The sequence below is a fragment of the Alexandromys fortis genome, unplaced genomic scaffold (genome assembly GCF_014885135.2).
Source record: "Alexandromys fortis isolate MF-2015 unplaced genomic scaffold, M_Fortis_MF-2015_v1.1 scaffold_87, whole genome shotgun sequence".
NCBI lineage: Eukaryota > Metazoa > Chordata > Mammalia > Rodentia > Cricetidae > Alexandromys > Alexandromys fortis.
The window spans coordinates 7,806,017-7,826,093 of NW_026067971.1; the positions used below are offsets into that span (position 1 = coordinate 7,806,017).

The window sequence follows — 20,077 nt, forward strand, 5'->3', positions numbered from 1 at the left end:
TAAAATTATATGTAGCTGTGTGTCTGCTTTGGGTCTGTGCATGAGAGAGCAGGTGCCTGGAGAGGCCAGATGGGGCTGAATCCCTTGGAGCTGGACTTACAGAAGGTTTTGAACCACCTGGTACGGGTCCTGGGAATTGAATTCAGGTCCTCTGAGCCGTCTCTCCAGCCCTGATAAAAAATTTTCTTCTCTTTTTTGAGGCAAGGTCTCTCTATGTGGCCTTGGCTCACCTGGGAGTTGCTATGTAGACTAGGCTAACCTCAAACTCCTAGAAATCCCGGTCAGAAGCTCCTCATTACTACTACAGCTGCAGGAAATTAGGTGTTATTAACTATTTGTGATAAGGGGTAGTGGTGGAATGGGGGGATGCAGAATTAGACCCATTTGTCATGAAATTTGCTATAAACTAGGCCTTTTTCTAACTCGTGAATCCAAATAGATAAAATACAAAATTTAGAGAGAATTCAGTATTTAACCTTTAAACTTTACTTTCATAATACAGTTTATTCTTAATTACTTTCTTAGCATAGAAGATAATGGTTTCCACTAGGACATTTCTATAGAGGGATAGCATTGTGCTCCCCTCATATCCGTCCCTTCCCCTCTCCTGATGGTTCATTTCCTTATCCCAAAATAATCATTCTTCTCTGATGAACTAAAATAACTTAAAAGTACAGGCCTTAACAAATGGGGTCCCACCGACCTCTCCCAATGTAACAGGCTGTTGCCGTTGCTCTTGGTCACCCCTTAGACTTGACGGTAAGATCCCAGTGTGGATGACACCATACTCAGTCACAAGCACTGGCCTGCAGGCTTCGTCCCTGCTGACTGGCGGTCAGCGTGCTGGTAGATGCTGTGCATTTTATCAGTCTCCCCAGCTGTGACCCCTGAAAGCTACAATAGTGACTTCTGGGGCTAGATAGGCTCCCAGGTGCAGCCCTGGCATGGATGTTATAGGAATAACAAGCCGCTTTCTAAACGGATCTAAGGCGTGTTCCACAAAATGAAACCCATACCCGGTACCATCAATGAGGCCGAGAACTGGCTAGACCGGTCATGGTCCTTAAGGGAGAACTTACTATTCTGCTAAATAGACATAGTGTTAAAACAACTCCTGGTGACACTGATAGACTCGTAGATGAGTGTATCTCTTAGTAGTCCTCAGAGAAGCTGCTTGTGGTAGACAGCAATGAACACAAACCCACAGCTGGTCAGCAGCGGAGACTACGGCTGCAGGGTGCTCAGCCCTAGGTGGAACCTCTGGATCACACCCCTCTCCCCGAAGGGCAGCAATCTTCATGACATAGGGGGTAGGGTGGGAGACCTGTGTTTACTCAAGCCAGATGAAATCCAAATATGGAGAAAGTGGGCCCCGAGTCCCACCAGTAGCTGAGAGTTGAGGGCCTCTTGGCATTTGATAACTGCTAGGAGATGGAGAGTCAACTCACTTTAATGGTGTCACCCCGTAAGCCAACCACACTCTAGAGCAGGACCCACGCCCACACCCAAGAGTACAGGTTTTAAAAGAGCAGATCAGGGGGAGAGGAATTGGTGGGAAGGGAGGTAAGTGTGCATCTGGGAGGAGCTAGGGTGAATATAGTCAAAATCCATTGATATTTTCAGGACTGGAGAGATGGCTCAGTGGTTACGAGCACTGACTGCTCTGCCAGAGTTAGGTTTATTGAACTCTTCCTGAGTTCAATACCCACATGGAAGTTTATAACTGTCTATATAACTCCAGTCCCAGAGGATCTGATGCTCTCTTCTGGCCTTTGTGGACACAGCATGTATGTGCACACATGCATGCAAGCAAAACACCCGTATACATAAAAAATAGAAGTAGATTTCAAAGACTTAAAATATTATTAATTATTTTAGTCTTTTGAGAGAGGGTTTCTGGAACTCACTGTGTAGACCAGGCTGACCTTAAACTCTGCCTCTGCCTCCACCACTGCCCAGCTTAAAATATTTTTTTTAAAAAATAATCAGGCCTTAGGCAATTTTCTCATGAATGCCATCACTAGAGAAGAAATTTTGCCTTTTCATTATCCTGTTATTATAAATACAAAATAACACCCAAATAAAGGAATGGAGGGATGGCAACGTCAGTAAAGCACTTGCCCTGCAAACGTGAGGGCCTGAGTTTGATTCTTACAATCCGTGTAAAAACATGGCATAGTGGTGCACGTTTGTAATCCCACTGGGGAGGAGCAGATAGGATCTCTGGGGCTTCCTAGCAAGTCAGTGTAGCCTAACTGATGAGCTTCAGGCCAGTGTGAGACCCTGTCTCAAAGGAGGTAGACAGCCTGCTGTGGATGCCATCCAGGATTGATCTCTGACTTCTACTTCCTGAACACGTGTCTGTATGCACCTGGGCCACAGGAACACACGTACACACACACAGGCGCACATGCACACACACGCACACACACACAAAGGGGTTGATAGGATTCCCAGGCTCTAGTGGAGCTCACTTTGTAGACAAAGCCGGCCTCAGATTCAGAGATCTGCTTGCCCCTGTCTCCCTAGTGCTGGGATCAAAGGAATGTGCCACCATGCTCAGCTCAATAACAACATCAAGTTCAATTAACAACAATCATCATAAAATTCAGCAAGCTAAAGGCAGAAGAAACTTAATTTGTTTTAAAGTGCCTACTGAGAATCCGAGCGAAACTATTGTGATCACTAACCTCAGAGGCCTTGGGCCTGCACCCCGTTACCCTCTCTGCTCTGGTGTGTGTGTAGATCCTAGCAACAGCAGTGAGATCAGAAACACACTGAGGGTTTGGAAGGCGTGAAACAACTGTCACTACTCATAGGGAAATAGATTAATAAAAGGAAATTTAAATAAGGCTGCTTACAAAATCAGCACATCAGGTCATCAAAATTCTTCAAACCAGCACCAAAGAAATATAAAATGTAAAAAGTGACCTTAGTAACTGCAGATGGACCCATGGAAAGATGCAGAATTTGAATTGTCCAAAAGGCAGTCTACCCACAGTACTTAAAACCCTTTCAGTTCCGGGCTGTTCAGGCTCTCCAGGCAGAGCACCATGAAGTATAAGACAGTCTCATCTACATAGAGACGTGCCAGGAGCAATAAGAACATTTGAAAGTAGAATAATATTGGATTCCATTAGCAGAAAGTATGGCATGCACATGGAAAATGGTGCTATGAACAGCTTAGAAATCGTATTTTATAATAAAGGTAATAAGGTCACAAATGTCACAATTTTATCTATAGATGAAGATACATGTTGTGGGATATTTTAAGGTATGTTATGTTTGTTTATGCTGTGAAACATTTGTTTTAATGATGCAAAGGTGTGTTACATTATTTTATGTTGCACTTGTTTAACTCTCTGTGAAGCTCTGTTACTGTGCCTGTCTAAAACACCTGATTGGTCTAATAAAGAGCTGAACGGCCAATAGCAAGGCAGGAGAAAGGATAGGTGGGACTGGTAGGCAGAGACAATAAATAAAAGGAGAAAATTGGGGGAGCAAGAGAGGTTAAGTAGCAAGAAAAGAAAGGGCCAGCCACCCAGCCAACCATGAAGTAAGAGTGAAAGTAAGTCAAATAAGAAAAGGAAAAAGCCCAAAGGCAAAAGCTAAATGCGATAATTTATGTTGAGGAGAGGTGTCAAGAAACAAGCCAAGCCAAGGGTGGTCATTATAAATAATAACAAGCCTCCATGTATTTATTTGGGAGCTGGTTCGCAGGCTCCCACAAGAGCCCAAAGAGTAAAAATAACCAACAACACATGCATAAGTATGTAACAGTGAAGGGTAAGATGAGAGGTGTGCTCACATTGTAAACAAAAATAAACTCCTAAGTGGATTAAAGCCCTAAATACAAAAAAAAAAAAAAAAAAAAAAAAAAGAGAACAAAACAACAGCAAAAACTGAGTTTCACAAGAAAGGAAACTTCAAGATCAAGAGGACTTCTTAGGAACAAAACAGAAAGCACAGTTTTTAAAGAAAAGGTTATTAACAGTTGTGATTCGTTTTTTTGCCAAATAAAGACACCTGAAACGGAGACAAAATATCTGCAAACCCTGGGCTGATGCTGGGTGTCCCAGTGCAGCCATGTCGGAGGAGTGGGCTGCTAAGAGGGGATGCAGTCATGAGACCTAATCCTATCCCTCAGCCTTCATTTCAGGAATGAGTGGTTGGGATCGATGATCACAGCATGGATTAGTTCTTTCAGATGGGCTAGTTATTGCAAGGGAGAGGTAATTGTAAGGTGTGGTTTTTACTTACTAAGGTGAGTTAATTACGACGGGGCATGGGATATTACAGAGTGGGTTATGGGATAAGTGGTTGTTGTGGGGTAGGTTAGTTCTTGCAGGAATGAGTTTCTGATACCAGCAAACTGGCCTCTTGTTGGATTCCCTCTCTTCCTTCTATCAGGGAATGAAACAGCATGAAGGCCTCTCCAGCACCTTGATCTGGGATTTTTCCAGGCTCCAGAACCATGGGTTAATTGATCTATAAAGTGCCCCACCCCAAGTATTCCATTACAGTTACAGGAAATAAACTGACAAGTGGTATCCAGAATGTGCAGTGAACCTGTGGTGGTTTGGATGATAAATGCCCCATGGGCTCACATATTTAAATACTTGGAAGAGTATGGAACCTTTAGAAGGTGGAGCCTTTCTGGAGGAAACATATCACTGAAGGCCGGCTTTGAGGGTCTCCCCCGCCTTCCCCTCCCCCTCCTCTTCTCCCTCTCTCCTTCCTGTGTTCATTTTCTATGTGATCAGCTATCTTTCTCACCATGATTCTTTGCCAATATGGACTTTAGCCCCCTGGTACTGTAAGTCAAAAATAAACTCTGCCTTAAGCTGTTTTGGGTTGTGATTTTTTTTTAGTTGCAGCAACAAAAAAAGATGTAACTAATACAGCAAACCCTGTAACTAATACAGAAGTCTTGTTTGTCAAGTGGAAAGAAGCAATTTTTTGAAAGCTAGGAAAAGAGCATAAAATACACTGGATGCTTAGTAAAGACACTTCAACAGTTATAGAATGAAAGTGAGGACAAAATACCACTTCACAGCATCCAAAAAATGACAAAATTGCTGAGACCAGGAACACCAGCTGCTGAGAGAAGTAGGAAAAACCCTTCTCCATGTCTTTATGTAGAAGTGTCACTGCGCACAGCAATTCTGCAGTGCCTGGTGGAGCCGAAACCTACACACCCTGACCCTCAAGCCAGACGTGACCCCAAAGAAAGCTTGATTGTAAGCAAGACCATGAACAGGCATCTTGGTGCTCCCTGTTGCTATGTCAGAATACCTAAGACTGGCTATTTTATACAGGAAAATGGTTTATTTGCTCACAGGTTTGCAGACCCGAGAGCATGGTACTATCATCTTCTAACCTCTGATAAGGACTTCATGACTGCATCATAACGTGTCAGATGTCATCACGGTGAGTGGACATGAGAAGAAGCGGTTCCATGGTAAAATAACAGCTCTCTGTGGCAGACCAACATCCCTTCCAAGGGTAGGACACTCCCTAATGATTGTGCACCAGCCTCCCTTCTTAAACGTCACGACACCTCAGCCCCACCACACGAAGGACCAAGCTTCTAACAGAAAAACTCTGACGGACACTCCAAACAATCTAAACCAGATTGATTATCTACAGCTCCACTTCATCTTCTGACTGAGTTCCTTACGGTTATTTTGAATGCCTTTTGAGCAATTTAATAAATTTCTATGTATTGGGAGTTAGTCACCCAAGAATTAATGCATTGCTTTCATATGTCAGCCAATATTTTATTAAGAATTTTTGCATTGGGGCTGGGAAGATGGTTCAGTGGCAAGAGCTCTTGCCAAAAAGCAAGAGGACCAGAGTTCAGTTTCCAGAACCCATGTAAATGCCAGGTGGGCATGGCAGTCTGCAGGCAATTCCATCCTTGTTAGGAGACAGGAACTCTCTGAAGCAAACTGTCTAGTAAGACCCTACCTCAAAGAACAGGGTAGAAGAGTGAGTGAAAAAAAGTCCCAACATCAGCTTCAGGTTTCCACATGTGTATGTGCATGTGCATACGTGTACCCACACAAGAAAACGTGCATGTATATGCACACATATGACTCACGTACACATGTAAAAAAGAGTTTTGTGTTCATGTTTATGAGTTATACAGGTGTGAAATCTTTCTTATGACGTCTTTATCATTCTCTGTTCTCCAGGTAGTACTAGCCTCAAAGAGCATGTTAGGTAGTGTTCCCCATTCTGGGATGCAGAAGAAAATCAAGCTTGGTTTCCCTCACAACACACAAAGCTTCTGTGAACTCCAGATGTATGGAGAATTTTGCACACCCCAGAAAGCAATCACAGAGTGTGCAACCTCAGCAGAGTGTGCTCTGATTCAGCTCAACTCTGACACTGTCTACTTGGAGACCATCAGATCCCACAGGTCGAGGGCTCAGTCCCAAATATAATCCCACTTCCGGTACAAATGCCAAGCCCTAGTCTATTTTACCAGGGTTTCCAACAGACCAGCTGTAGACCAGCTGTATTAGTCTTTTTTTTTCCTGCTATAATCAAATACCAGGACTCAAGAGATGACTCAGTAATTAAGAGCACTTAACAGCTCTTGTAAAGAACTTAGGTTCAATTCTCAACATCCATATTCGTTGGCTCACAACAACTCAATTCCAGGAAATCTGACACTCTCTTCTGGGGGCATGCAAGTAGTATATGCAGGCACACACAAATACACATACAATTTAAAAGACCTTTAAATTGTAGGCACTTTACAAAGAAAAATCATGGGAGTTCAAGGGCATGGCGCCAGCTTCTGCTCCTCTTTTATGAGGTCCTCCTAGCAGATGGCCTCACAATGCAGGAGTGCAAGAATTGTCACATAATGAGACAGGAGGCAGCAGAGAGGAACCACTTTTGCTCTTTAACGATAGCTCACTCTGTGGGAACTAATTCACTCTGCAAGACCAGCATTAATCCTTTCAAAGGGCAACATCTCAATGGCCTCTTTATCCTGCAATAAACCTGCCTCTTAAAAGTTTCACCACCACTTAGTGCTGCTATTTTGGGGACAAGGCCTCTAACACATGAACCTTCAGAGGCTGCACTCAAGCTCCACCCAAACCACAGCAGCAAGTAAATGAGCTTTTCCTACACCACTGACTATAATAGTAAAGGAGAAATATGAATACTTCAATAGAGGAACAATAAATGGACTGTTGCTTACCTATACAATGAAATAAAATGTCAGGAAAAGTGAGCCAGATTTAATGTATCATCACAAAGTAATGTGTTGCACACAAACAGGTGCACACACACACAAAAAAAAACATATCCACAAACACTTCAAGAAGATGATGGGCATTGAAGAGGCTCCTCATGGAGTTTGTAGCCATTTGGGCAAGAAACTGCTCTTGCCTGAACTGCTTGACTGGACTTGGAGGACCCACAGAAAAATGACTGCTGAACTTGCCTAAAGGTGAGACCATCCTTCAGGGTTCCTGCTTCATGAAAGAGTCTGCCAGACATTCTGCAGGACACAGAAAAAGCAACCGATGAACTTTGCCAATACAATGCATAAGAGATCTTCAAATTTCCTGCCGGATACTATGGACCCATAGGCTGAAGATTACAGCCCCAATGCTACAAAAGAAGTATGAGTGACTGTCCAGGCAGCAAGATGTCTCTGTCATTTCTAGAGTTTTGAAAGTGGCTTACAATGCACTTCCTGTTTATTTAGGTAATACTATATCCTTCTGGAGTCTTTGATGGAGTTGAAGAATGGATAGTTATAGTTTTCCTTAGTTATGATAAAAGATAAAGTAGGTATAAATTGATTCTTACTTGATACCTGATTTGTTATATGTAATTTTACTATGTTAAAGTTAAAACCTTCCTTTTTATTTAAACAGAGAAGGGAAAATGGTGTGGAAAGTACTTCTGTATATGTGTTGCTTTTATTGGTTAATAAAGAAGCTGCTTTTGTCCAATGGCTTAACAGAATATAGCCAGTCTGGAAGAGATATATATAGAGAGAGAGTAGGCGGAGTTAGTGAGAAGCCATGTAGCCACCTGCAGGACACAAATGCACTGGAACCTTGCTGGTAAGCCACAGCCATGTGGTGATACACAGATTAATAGAAATGGGTTAATTTAAGATATAAGAGCTTGCTAGAAATACACTTAAGCTATTGACCAAACAGTATTGCAATTAATACAGATTTCTGTGTAATTATTTCGGGAGTCTGGGCAGCTGGGAAACAAAAAAGGAATCTTGCTCAACAAATGACACCATCAGGGACAACTACATCCACATAAAACCTGAGTGAGTTTGGGAAGTAATTCTGGAAACAAAAGAATCGAGTTAAGCACGGCTTCTTGGTAGCAGCATTTTCTCAGGTGGGCTCTGTTTGCTAGAGGCAAGCATGGCTCATTTAAGAGAGGCTTCCTGACTCAGCTTTAGCTGTAAAAACCTTGCAGCTCTTTTAAGAGGTCACGCCACCAAACACTTAAATGCTGTTTATGAATAGGAGACATCATGCTTCCTGGTGGTGGAAGGGAACTTGAAATTCCATAGAGTTGGGCTCCCACCAGTACCTCTGCATTGAGGTTAGACTCTCAGAAAGCTAAGGAACAAGGTGGATCCAGCTGTCAAAGCCATGGCTTTAATCCTAGCCATATTGTTTATCTTTATTTAGAGTGCTGGTTACAAATTGTTATGGATAATGGTCTGGGAAAAAAACTAAACAAAGGAGATTAAATTCAGAGTTCTTGTTTTGGAAAAAAAAAAGGGAGGGAAGTGCTGTGGGACAATGGTCTTGTACCCTGTAAGATTTATCACTTGTATTGGTTTAATAAAATGCTGATTGGACAGTAGCCAGGCAGGAAATAGAGGCAGGGCAACCAGAATAGGAGAATTCTGGGAAGAGGAAAGGCTCAGTCTGCAATAGTCACCTAGACACAGAGGAAGCAAGATGAGAACGCTTCACTGATAAAAGGTACCAAGTCATGTGGCTAACACAGACAAAAGTTATGGGTTAATAATAATAAATAATGGGTTAAGATGTAAGAGTTAGTTAATAAGAAAGCCTGATCTCATAGGCCAACCAGTTAATAATTAATGTAGATCTCTGTGTGTTTCTTTGGGACTGAACAGCTGTGGGACCAGGTGGGAGAGAAAACTCTGTCAACAAAATGTAGTATGCTTATATAAAAATTTTAAGTGTACAAAAGACTACAATATATTGTGTAAGGAGACACATACATATGCACTACCTAAAAACACGCATTATATGCTCCAGTTCATCCTAATTCTCAGTATAAGAAGCATGTAAAAAGAGATTGTTCTAAGCTAAGAGGCTGAAGAGTTGACTCTGCTATACAGGCCCTGAGAGGTTGAAATGTGGTTTGTCTAGGCTGAGGTGTGTTTAAGATGCAGAACACAACCAGGTTCTTTGAAATCTCTTTATCCTACATTTCTCCCAAAGAGTGGAACACAGACTTGGATTAGGGAACGGCAGTTGCAGGGATAGATAGTATCCAGCAGGCACACAAGACTTGGATTAGGAAATGGCAATTGCAGAGATAGATAGTATCCAGCAGGCACCCAAGACACACAGACTTGGATTAGGGTGCGGTAATTGCAGAGATAGCAACCAACAGGCACCCAAGACACCTAGCAGTGCTAGAGCTGGCTGACAATTGCTAGTGAAGAGAGAATGAGCTCAATCAGAAGTGTACTACAGGGGTGGCAGGCTCCCTGGAAGGGGTTTGAAGGCCAGGTGAGCTCCTCATTGGAAGAGAGGAGCCCTGTAATTTGAGAGAAGGGCACATTTAGAACCTCGCGAGATCTTGAACAAGAGCAGACAACTGAGCATCTGTATTCAAGAACAGTCAAGGCTATCCCACTGTTGACCTGCAATCTGGGCTGCGAAACTCCCACGCATGCCGTACGGAGACAAGCTTGAGTTCTACCTTGTCCCAAGCCCCAGGAAGACCACTGGCTCCCCACGCCTTCTGAAAGGAGCAGGCAGCTCCGATCTGAATTTAGAAGTCTTCTAAGGCTCCTCTTCCCACCTGAAAGTGACTGTGTTCGAGATAAAGAGCTGTTCACACACCCCCATGTACGCACTCACGATCAATTAGCCCTGATTACCTGACGCAAGGCATCAGTTAGATCCTCAGCTTGATCGCAGAGTAACAAAGGCCCTGACCATTTGGGCCTAGACATGCTTTGGCCTCCAGAGAACCCTGAGGTGGTTCCAGGAGGGAACACTGAGTTTGTGACATCCTGCAGCAGTGTGAGTAGGAGGCTGCACAGTAGCAGCTGAGCTTCAGTGTGGGAGAGGCAAAGTCACGCATTTAAGGAAAAAATAACCTGAATTACACTTTAAAAAGCAGGAGGGGCTGTCATGGGTGGGCCCCCGCAGACCCTCCTCCAGGGCAGTTCCTGTTCCCTTGGAGGGGCGGGGTGGAGTGCAGTAGGGGAAATTGAGGATGTGGGAATTCAGAGATCTCTGTTGGGAAGGGACGTTGGGTAAGCAGGAGAGATAACCTCCCAAGGTCCTAAATGGAACAGTCTGGGAGGTGAGGTTCTGAAGGTCCTGGCAGAGCAAGTGGAGAGACATAAGAAATGTATGTGTCACCTCTTCCATAGATTCGCTAGGGCCCCAGGCCACTGAGAACAAGTCTCTCATCCAGACTGGGAGTCCCATGAAGGTCATGTAAGACAGTCCTTCTAGAAAGAGGGGTGATACACACCAGCCTGAGCTGTAAAAGTACTCGGATATTTGTGGCTGTCTTACAAAAAACACTTGCAAATAAGACAAATGTAAGAGATTTTCAGAAATCCTTTCCCCCTTCTGCAGTTACTTTTACTGTTTCCTGTTTTTCTTCATCTGACATGTCTTCTCAGATATGTGAGCACACATGGCCTACTGTGTGCTTGGCCTCACTGCCCAAGGCTGGGACTCTTTCCTTCCTGTCTGCGCCTGACTGAGATGGCAGAGACTGGCTAGTTCTCCTACTGGAGGGAAAGGATGTTTTCCATGCAGACCCTTGGCCCAGAGCCACAGAGATGAAAGCAGACATCTATTTCCTGTGCTGACTTTGGTCATCTCTGCACTCCCATGCCAACACTGAATCTACACACACTAAGTACCCTCATGGGTGCCCTCCACTAACGAATACAAGTGGATGCTGCCAGCAACAGAAGTCCCCAAGTTCACTAAACACTTGAGAGTATCACAAAATCCATTCCTTCTCAGTGTTTGTCCGCTGGCCCCACCCATTCCTCCAGCCAACACCCACCTCCTACTGTTCATCCTATTGTTGAGGAATATTTGTCTAACTATGCAAAGATGCATTGTATCTGTCTAACTATGTAAAGATACATTGTATTTGTTTAACTATGTAAAGATTTGTTGCTGTTTTACCTTGCCTGCTTATGGCACCTGACTGGTCTAATAAAAAGCTGAATGGCCAATAGCAAGGGAGAAGGTATAGGTATTACTTCTGGGCAGGCAGAGTAAGTAGAAGGAGCAATTTAGGCTTGGAGGAGAAGGAAAAGACACACCAGGGAGACGCCAGGGCCAGCCAGTTAGACACAGAGTAAACAGGAAAGTGGACATACAGAATGAAAGGTTAAAAAAAAAAAGCCCCGAGGCAAAATGTAGATGAATAGAAACAGGTTAAATTAAGTTAAAAGAGCTAGCAAGACATAAGCTAAGGTTAAACATTCATAATTAATAGTAAGTCTCAGTGTCCTTATTTGGGAGCCTGGGGATGGGGAAGAGCTGATGAGGTTTTCAATGGGGAATCCAGTGACTTAATTCATGTGAGGATCTACAGTGAGGTTCCAGGCAAATGAAAGACCTGTACCGTGTGTAAGGGAAGCCCATGTGGAGGACGGACCTGTGTTCAGATATGGCTGAGCCCCGATGACATTTCATGAGGGCCATTTTTATCTTTCTCTAAGAGGGGCCTATGTTAGGGAGGAGGAGAGACTACCTAGGTGAGCGCAAGGATGTAGAGAGGAGGAAGGAAGGGCCTTGAGAAGGACGCTGTATAATAGCAGGAAGGATAAACAGCACAGGAAGACTCCATTGCTCTGGGTGTTCCATGACATTTGTATCACTTGCTCTTTTAAGACCCTGATACTGTTAACACTGCTTTATAGACAGGAAGACAGAGGAACCTAAGGACCCCAGCACACTTGCCTCTCAGGAAGCAGAGATGAGGTCCCTATCAACTGTCTGCTTGTTACAGCAGGATCACCGTGATCCCGGCTTGCTTGGCTTCCTTTCCTAAGTCCAGTTCCCAGAGCCGGTGTCAAGCCATCTATGTCCAGCCTCTTCTCTCCCAACCCTCGCTCAACTCAGAGTACCTTTTCATGTTCTACATCTGGGAAATATGAACATTTTGCTCAAATTCAGTCTGCATGCCTCTGGAGGAGCTAAGTACCCCAGCCTATAGTCATCACAGTAATCACTCCCTCCTATGTAGAAACAGCTGAGCCCCTCGCCTGCTGTTTGACTGGCCCTGAACTTGTGGGGTAGGCCTGGCCTCCTCTGCTCTGTATGGGCAGAATTGGCAATGGACCTGGATGTCAGGAAGAGAAGCAAAGGCCTAAAAATCAGGAGGCCTGTCTGCCCTGCTCATTTCTGTGAGAGGGACCAGTGGAGGGCTAGAAGCACCTGTGCCTCTGCCTCCCTGTCTGCTGCTTCCCTCACCATAGTTGGCCACGAACAGAAAAGTGGCCAAAAAAAAGCATGTATTTTGTGGAGTATCCTGTGTTTTAAAGGAGATTTTATTGATCTGACAGTGACGGTCCATTAAGGATCAATGGTTGATAAAGTGAAATATCACAAGATCAGGGACTCTCTGAGAGAAACCCACAAGTATAAAATATAGAACCCAGAGACTAAGAATACGGGGTTGAACATACCCACAACATATCAAAACTGTCCATGACTATCCTCCTAGCCAAACAACTCCCATCTTTGGAAGCTTGGCTGCTTGCAAAAGATCACCCCAGCTGGGTCTGTTGACTCTAGCCATCCCATTCTATCTGCCATATGCAATTCTCTCTTAATTGCACAGGGCCTCAGGGAGGGGCTTGAGTATATAGGCCAGGGAAGATAGGCAGGAAGGAGCTCCATCTATGACCGTGGGAAAACCGTCATCCCTCCTGAGTGAAGACTTTTGGTAGGGAGCACCCATACCCCTCGCCTATGCTTCATAAGTAAATCCAACAAACTCATTGGTTCCCCCGAGTGAATGCTGGTGGAATCATGCCTCAGTTTGTGTTTGAAACCTCAGGAGGAGGAGGCAGTGGTTTACATATGCCCCTAGGAAGGAAGTTTAGCAACAGAATCACCAGGCTTCTCCTCTTATTCCAGGAGCTGCTCAGATTTCAATTTTGAGAACATAAGGATAACTGCTTGCTACTGCCCTAAATTAATTTCTTTCTCCATTTTGGGATTTTTTTCCTGTTGATTAAGCCGTAAACTAAGCTGGGACACTGGGCACTGGAAATTACACCTGTTGGCATGAGGTCACAGCAGTGCTCAGAGCAGGTAAAACGGGCGTATAAGTTACTGGTGCTTAAGTGTATGGCAGCTCATTTTTCTTAAGGTCTCTGTCATGTACTACTTCTCTCTGAGATCTTAATGAGAAGAAGTATTTTGGGGGTGATGATGACTTTGGGGGACAATGTAGGATCTTCACAAGGATGTGCCAAGTGGTTAACACTAGAGCTGCATGTAGCAGCCTCTGAGTAACGTGCATGGAGCCCAGGGATTTAGCCTGACAGCCTACCCCTTGCCCAGATCCTAGAACATCTCACCACTGGAATGCCTTGACATGGGAACTCATCTTCTCTGTCTGCCTGTTAGATATGGCCTCGGGGCTCCTGTATATTCATCCTGACATAACACTGCAGCAGGAACATGGCAGTGTACATCAGGGCCCACGGCTAGACGACAAAGCTAAGAGTGGGTTCCACTGGTGTCTCATGTGCCCAGACTTCATTATCTGGCCTGGCCCTCAAACATCACAAGAGACCGTGTGTTGTGTTATTTCACGTCACCCTGAACAAAGCATCCTTCTAAGGCAATGCATGAAAACACAGCTGTTAGTGTCCATTGATTCTATAATAAAATATGCCTTGCTTGGCAGTTTCTCTGCCTAAATCTATGCCATGTCCTAGCTCCTTAAAATTAAGTTCCCAGGCCTAAGAGCGGTGAGCCCCTCCTGCTGAACAAACAATGCCTTACAAATAGTATTTAGCATTTAGAACACTAAGATGTGCTTGAGCCTAATTTTGGAAGAAAGGCCAAGAAGTGACTTACTTTCCAAGTAACACAAAGAATCAGCTTGAACAACTGCTGAAAGCTTCGGGAAGGAAGAGTGGACATGGATGAAAGTTGCTGTGAGTTGGAGGGCACAGTGGGGCGTTGACAGCCTCAGTCCTGTCTCTATGCCAGGGCCCCTGAGCAGGGATCTTTATGGGAAACTAACAATAGTGGGATTCTTTTTCTCCAGTAAGCTTTAAAAGTGAAACTTTGCTGCCCCACATCTCATACTCACCTCTGTAAGAGCAGAACTAACAATATTTGTGGACTTGGGAGTTAGGAACACCAACTTGAAGCATTCGTCTGACTCACTGGTCTTGTGGAAGAGGCTAATTTGTCCAGGTCTAGGGAAAAGTCCCCATCTTCCATGTCCCTCTTTTGCTCTGCTGCCCTGGCCAGGCAAATGCACAAATGTCATAATTCTCTGCCTTCCCTGGCCTCTGGTCTTGCCCAGCCCATTCCTCCCTGAGAAACTTCCATTCCAAGAAAATCTGAAATAAAAAGAGGCCATTGACCTTGCTAGACAATCTGAAAGACTCAAGGGGCGTCTAACGGTTTGAGCTATGTGAAGTGTGCAAGGCTAAAACCGCAGGGAAAGCAACAAAGGACCAGTGAGGACTGACTGGCCTGGGGCATCTGGGCAGCTGCTTGGGCTCATCCACAAGGCTGCCGAGTGGACCCAGGACAGTGGCCTATACCCACCTGTGAGGTCTCTCCTCTCAGTCGGAAACACCTGGCAATATCGCATGGCTGGATTTGAATAGATAGAAGAAAGCATATTAAATCAGTTTATGCTGCCAATTGTAACATTTCTGCTTAAGCTGATAGCCAGTTGGCTACTAATGTGGTACAGAACGGCTGGAGTGAATAGACCAACGGCAGGACCAGTGAATTGGGCTTAGACTTTTTTTTTTCACTTCTGATATAGGTAAGAACTAAGAAAGCTAGCCATGAGTGCTTGCTTTTTCTTGGATGGCTTCCATCAGGACTGATTCTTTGACCAGAGCCTCAAGCTTTAAAGGAGATGGGTAAGCACAGGGAAGACCAATTTTCATCACATAGATTGGTCCATGGCTGGTGATGGACCTCGCTGTTCTTCATGGAAATGGGATCGGGTACCTTCCTCCTCTGGTCCCTTTGTTTTTGAGGGTAGATAACTAGGTTCCAACTGGGGTAGGATGCCTACAGTCACCAAAGATACAGGGGAGCTCTGGGCAGGGCATTTGGGAGTTGAGAAAAGGTGCCATTACACAGCCTGCACCTGGAGACCATGTCCCCTTCTTAAACAGGAGGTTTCTTCACAGTTAGAAGTAGCCATTTTCACCCTGAAGACATACCCAGGATTCCATGACTCTCCTGGCCTCTGGTGATTGGTATGGGTATTTGCACGTGCGTAGGGGCTGCTCCCCTCCTCCACATGAAGGAGGCACACCTTTTGGGCCAGGGCTCTGCTCCCAGCTGGCCTGTGAGTCACTACCTGCCTGGTCGCACTAGTCCAGGCACACGAAGGTCGAATCACCTTTTCCCACAACTTAGAGCCTGCTTGGCTTCCAGCCAGCCCACCAGAAGGATGGAGACACTCCGGTCATAGAGAACTCATTTCATTTGTGTGTAAATGGTTACACGCATATTAAACTCACTTAAAGGTATGTCCTCCACATTCATTAAGGCTATTAAAGTGGTGTACTTTAAACGAAATCCTATATAATCAAAATTACCAGATTATTGAGTTAACAGGAAATTTATCTTTGCAGAAAAACTAAGACTTTGATTTTTTCAAAATAGGACTAAACTGTTCATATGTATTAACCAAAAATAAAACCTACTGCTTTGCAGTAGAAACCACACAGCCAGTTTCCAAAAACAGAAATGCAGGGGTCTGGCATCAGTGTCTCCCCGCGCAGCAGTTAGCTCGGAGACAGGTTGCACCCAGTCAACCAGCCAGCAGAACACAGCTGTTCTAGCTTAGCCTTTGTCCCAATTCAGCCACTTGCACCCATGCTGATTCGAGTGTAGACTCCTCTAATTCCAAGCTGAGGGACATTCTCCAATAACATAGCAATCAATTTAATAAAGGAACTCACCAATGTCAAATTGCAATAAATTTACCAAACATTTTCACTGTTTATGGAGAGCTTTACAGTAAGAAAGTGTCGACAGAAGCAGGCACATCCGGGTACAAAGTGTTGCTGTTGGTTGGTCTTCACTTCTATTCCTACAGTTCCAACTGCTTTGTACTCTCAGCTGAGGTCCTCCGCACGAAATTCACCTTGGATAAGCGTTCTGTTCTTGCCCATTCGACCCAGGACCTCCCAGCGCAGTCCTGGGGGTACGGACTTGTCTAAAAGAAGTGTGATTGGCAAGCCCACCCCAAACATTTATTGTAAACTTTAAATGGAGTCCAGATACGAATGACATAGAAGGGAGACACCTCCTCACACAGAAAGGAGAATACCGGAGTGTCCTAGGGTCTCGCAGATCTCACAGGGCCGGACCAGAAAAGTGTCAAACCACGCGCAGGCACGACGCCAAGCAATGCCCGATTGCTGCCCTTTCGGGTGTCCCAGGCCGCTTGGGCCTGGACTCAGCAGGCCCGACTAGGCTCCCAAGGGCGCACCATCTCACAGGGAGGCCGACAGCAATAGGGGTAGGAGGCGTTGAGATCGGGGTCCGAGGGCGCGTACCCCGGCAGCTCCACCGACGGGTGCCCGCCACAGCACACCTCCACGCCCGCCTCGTCAAAGGCATGGAAGACGCCCACGTTGATGTAGGACACAGCGTGGTGCGCCGCGAAGCTCGCGCAGTCTCCTGGGGTGTTGAAGTCTGACTCCTCCGGGGACAGGATGGAGGCCTCGCTGGGTCGTGGCTGCAGCCGCCGCCCCCTTTTGCCCCGCCGGCCGCGCCGGGTCCGAGAGGCCAGCGACTGAGCGCGGAGCCCGGGTCCGCCCCGCGGCCGTGCCAAAGACCGGCTCGCCCTCCGCCGGCCGCGCCGACCGCGCCGGGCCTGCGAAGACTTGTAGTTCTTGACCAGCAGAAGGCTGAGCAGGCCCAACAGGCACTCGAGCGAGTTGAATACAGTGGAGAGCACCAGGCCGCGCTGGTAGTCCTTCAGCTGACGGCATTTGGCCGATGTGGCGCTGTCCAGGGTGCTGCGGGCGCGCGGCGTGCTGGAGCCCGGGGCTGCAGGGCCAGGGGCCGAACCGGGGACTGGGGCCGGCGCGCGCGGGGGCAGGCAATAGTGGGAGTACTTGCGTTCCACCAGGGACACTGTGTCGCCGTCGATCACTGCTCCCGCAAAGGCGCTGAGAACCCCGAGCATGAAGACCAGGACGCCTAGGAGCAGCAGGTTCTGGCTGTTCACCCTCCCCGAGGGCCCGGCAGCCGCCCGCGTCTCTCCAGGAGAGGGCTCCGGAGCGCCTGATGGAGATGCGGGGACCCCGAGTCCGGGGCCCGACCCGGCCCCTGACCCGGCGAGGGGCGCCTCCCGGGGCCCGCAGCACAGCAGGGCGGCGCCGAGCAGCGAGAGGCCGGCGGCCAACAGCAGCCCGGAGTAAAAGGCACCGGCGGCCGCCCCTAGCCGGAAAGGCTCCCCGCGCAGCTCAGAGCCCAGAGAGAAGCACTTGAGGCCGACGGCGGCGGCGCTGAGCGCGCAGGCGAGCAGCAAGCTGGAGGAAAGCGCGGCGCAGGCCCCGCGGACGCTCCACTTCATCCTCCGCGCCGGAGCCGGCCCGCACCCGGCGCGCCCGCCGCCGCCCGCCGCCGCCCCCGCCGCCTGCGCCTCCTCCCGGCGCCGCGCGGCCGGACCGCCGGCCTCCTCTTCATCCTCCCGCGTCCTCCCGAGCTCGCGCGGCCGCCACTGGAGCCCGCATCCTCCGCCTCCCGCCGCCGCCGCCGCGACCCCGCACCGGGAACCGAGCCGGCGCGGAAAACCGCAAGGCGCGCGCCCCCTCCCCAGACCGCGGCGCCGATCCCCGGACGCGCGGCCCCCCCCACCCGAGGCTCCGCGCGCCTCGCCCTGACACCACCCTCCGCGGCCCCCTCCCGACCCTCGGGCCCCTAGGACTCCCCTGAGGTCTTCCCCTTGGGAAGGGCCCCTCGCCAAGTCTCCGCCTTCCTTGTCCTCCCCCTGTCAATGTCACTGTCCAGCGCCCGCCGCCTTAGGAACTCCACTCCACCTGGGCCTTCTTCTCCAGGGACCCCCTGGGCCCCACCCCCAGGACCTCCCACCTCTGGAAGCCCTGCGTTTGCTTTCCCCCATCCGCTTGGCGGCTAGTCTCCACGCCCACCTGACTGGACCCGGAAGCTCCAAGAAGTTAGCAGGGGATTTCAGCAATTAGGGGTGGGTATAAGGGAGAGCCTGGGCGAGGAAAAGGGGAAGGGAGAAATGTCCAGAGGGAATAGAGGAGGGTGCGCAGGGTATTCGAGGATGGAGGACGAAGGGAAGTGTTGGCATGTAGAGCTGTGTGTTGTGTGTGTGCATGTATGAGGAATATGCATAGGCCTTAAAGTATGGGGTATGGAAGAGTGGTGTGCGCGTATGTGTTGTGTGGTGTGGGGAGCGGTATGTATTCCGAGAGTGCAGTGTAGTGTGTGCGGTGTCCAGATTTGCCGTATGGGAAGTGTGGTATGTGTGTTAAGTGGTGTATGTGCAGAAGGTGTGTTACCTTGAGATGCGTGAAGAGTATTGTAGGTGCTTAGGGGTTGTGAGTAGGGTGTGCGGGAGAACTAGCTGGAGATTTCTCTCCGAGGATCCAGCCACGGAGCAAGGCCCAGATGAAGTCTTGGGGGAGAACCTCAGGTGAGTTCAGCTTTGGGTCCAGTCCCGTTTCCAGATCTGGCAGAAAATTTCCTCACACGCAGGTGAACGAATTTGACCTGCGTTCGAGTGCGCTAGGGAGAGTGCTGTGGTCGCTCAATTCCGTACTTAGACCAATCGAGGCCTCCGGCAGCCCCGCCCTGACCCGCAATCCCGGGTGTGGGTGAGTCAGGCCGCCTGCGCAGCTTCCGAACCGCGGGTTGCAGAGGCTGTGCCTGAGGCTGGGGTGGAGAGAAGCGGGGTCCAGGGGTGGGGACGGGGACGCGGTGGAGAGAACGCGCCTGCGCATCGACCTTATGGAAGGTTCTGGTAGGTCAAAGGCCCAGGGGCTTTCCTACTTATTGTTAGAGACCTCCCCCCAAAACCAAGAATTGTATTGCCTGGGGAAGCTGAGCCCCTGCATCCGAGGCAGCACCGGGGTTCTCGCCCACCCTCCTAGAAGCCACTTGCTGGTGGGTGTATGGAGGCCTTCCAAAGACTCCCGGACGTTTGCGTGGGTTTCAGTTCGGCCCAGAGCTTCAGAAAGAGCGAACCAGCCTCTCTGTATTTTTAGCAGGCGGAGCAGAATTTGAAACAGCATCCTACCGATCCTGTGCCTGGTAAATGATGACTCGCCAGAAAGCAAAGACGCAACCCTGCCTCGGTGAGCTTGGCGCGTGGCCCAGGAGGCTCCGCGAGCCTGCGTGCGTAAGGATCGTGGCGCCCACGCTTGGGAGCAGAGCTCAGTGCAAACTTCCAATGGTTCTTCCAGTTTCCAGGGAAACGAGATTTGGAGCTGCTGCGTGTTGCAGAGCTCCCTCTGCTCCCCATGCGAGAGCCTTGCAAATGGCTGGGCTTGGAGAGGAAGGGATTGAGGACACCTCCTCTATGCAGGGTGAACTCTGACCTTAAGGTGGAATAATTGAGCGGGGCTATG

At 47.9% G+C, this 20,077-nt stretch overlaps 1 protein-coding gene across 1 annotated transcript; it reads right to left on the reverse strand.

The window, feature by feature from the left end:
• Positions 1-16,620: 16,620 nt before the first annotated feature.
• Positions 16,621-18,054, reverse strand: Tmem271 (transmembrane protein 271). The gene has a single exon (XM_050155620.1). It carries the CDS (start codon positions 18,052-18,054, stop codon positions 16,930-16,932), a length of 1,125 nt encoding a protein of 374 aa, XP_050011577.1. The 3' UTR covers positions 16,621-16,929.
• Between the last annotated feature and the right edge of the window lie 2,023 nt (positions 18,055-20,077).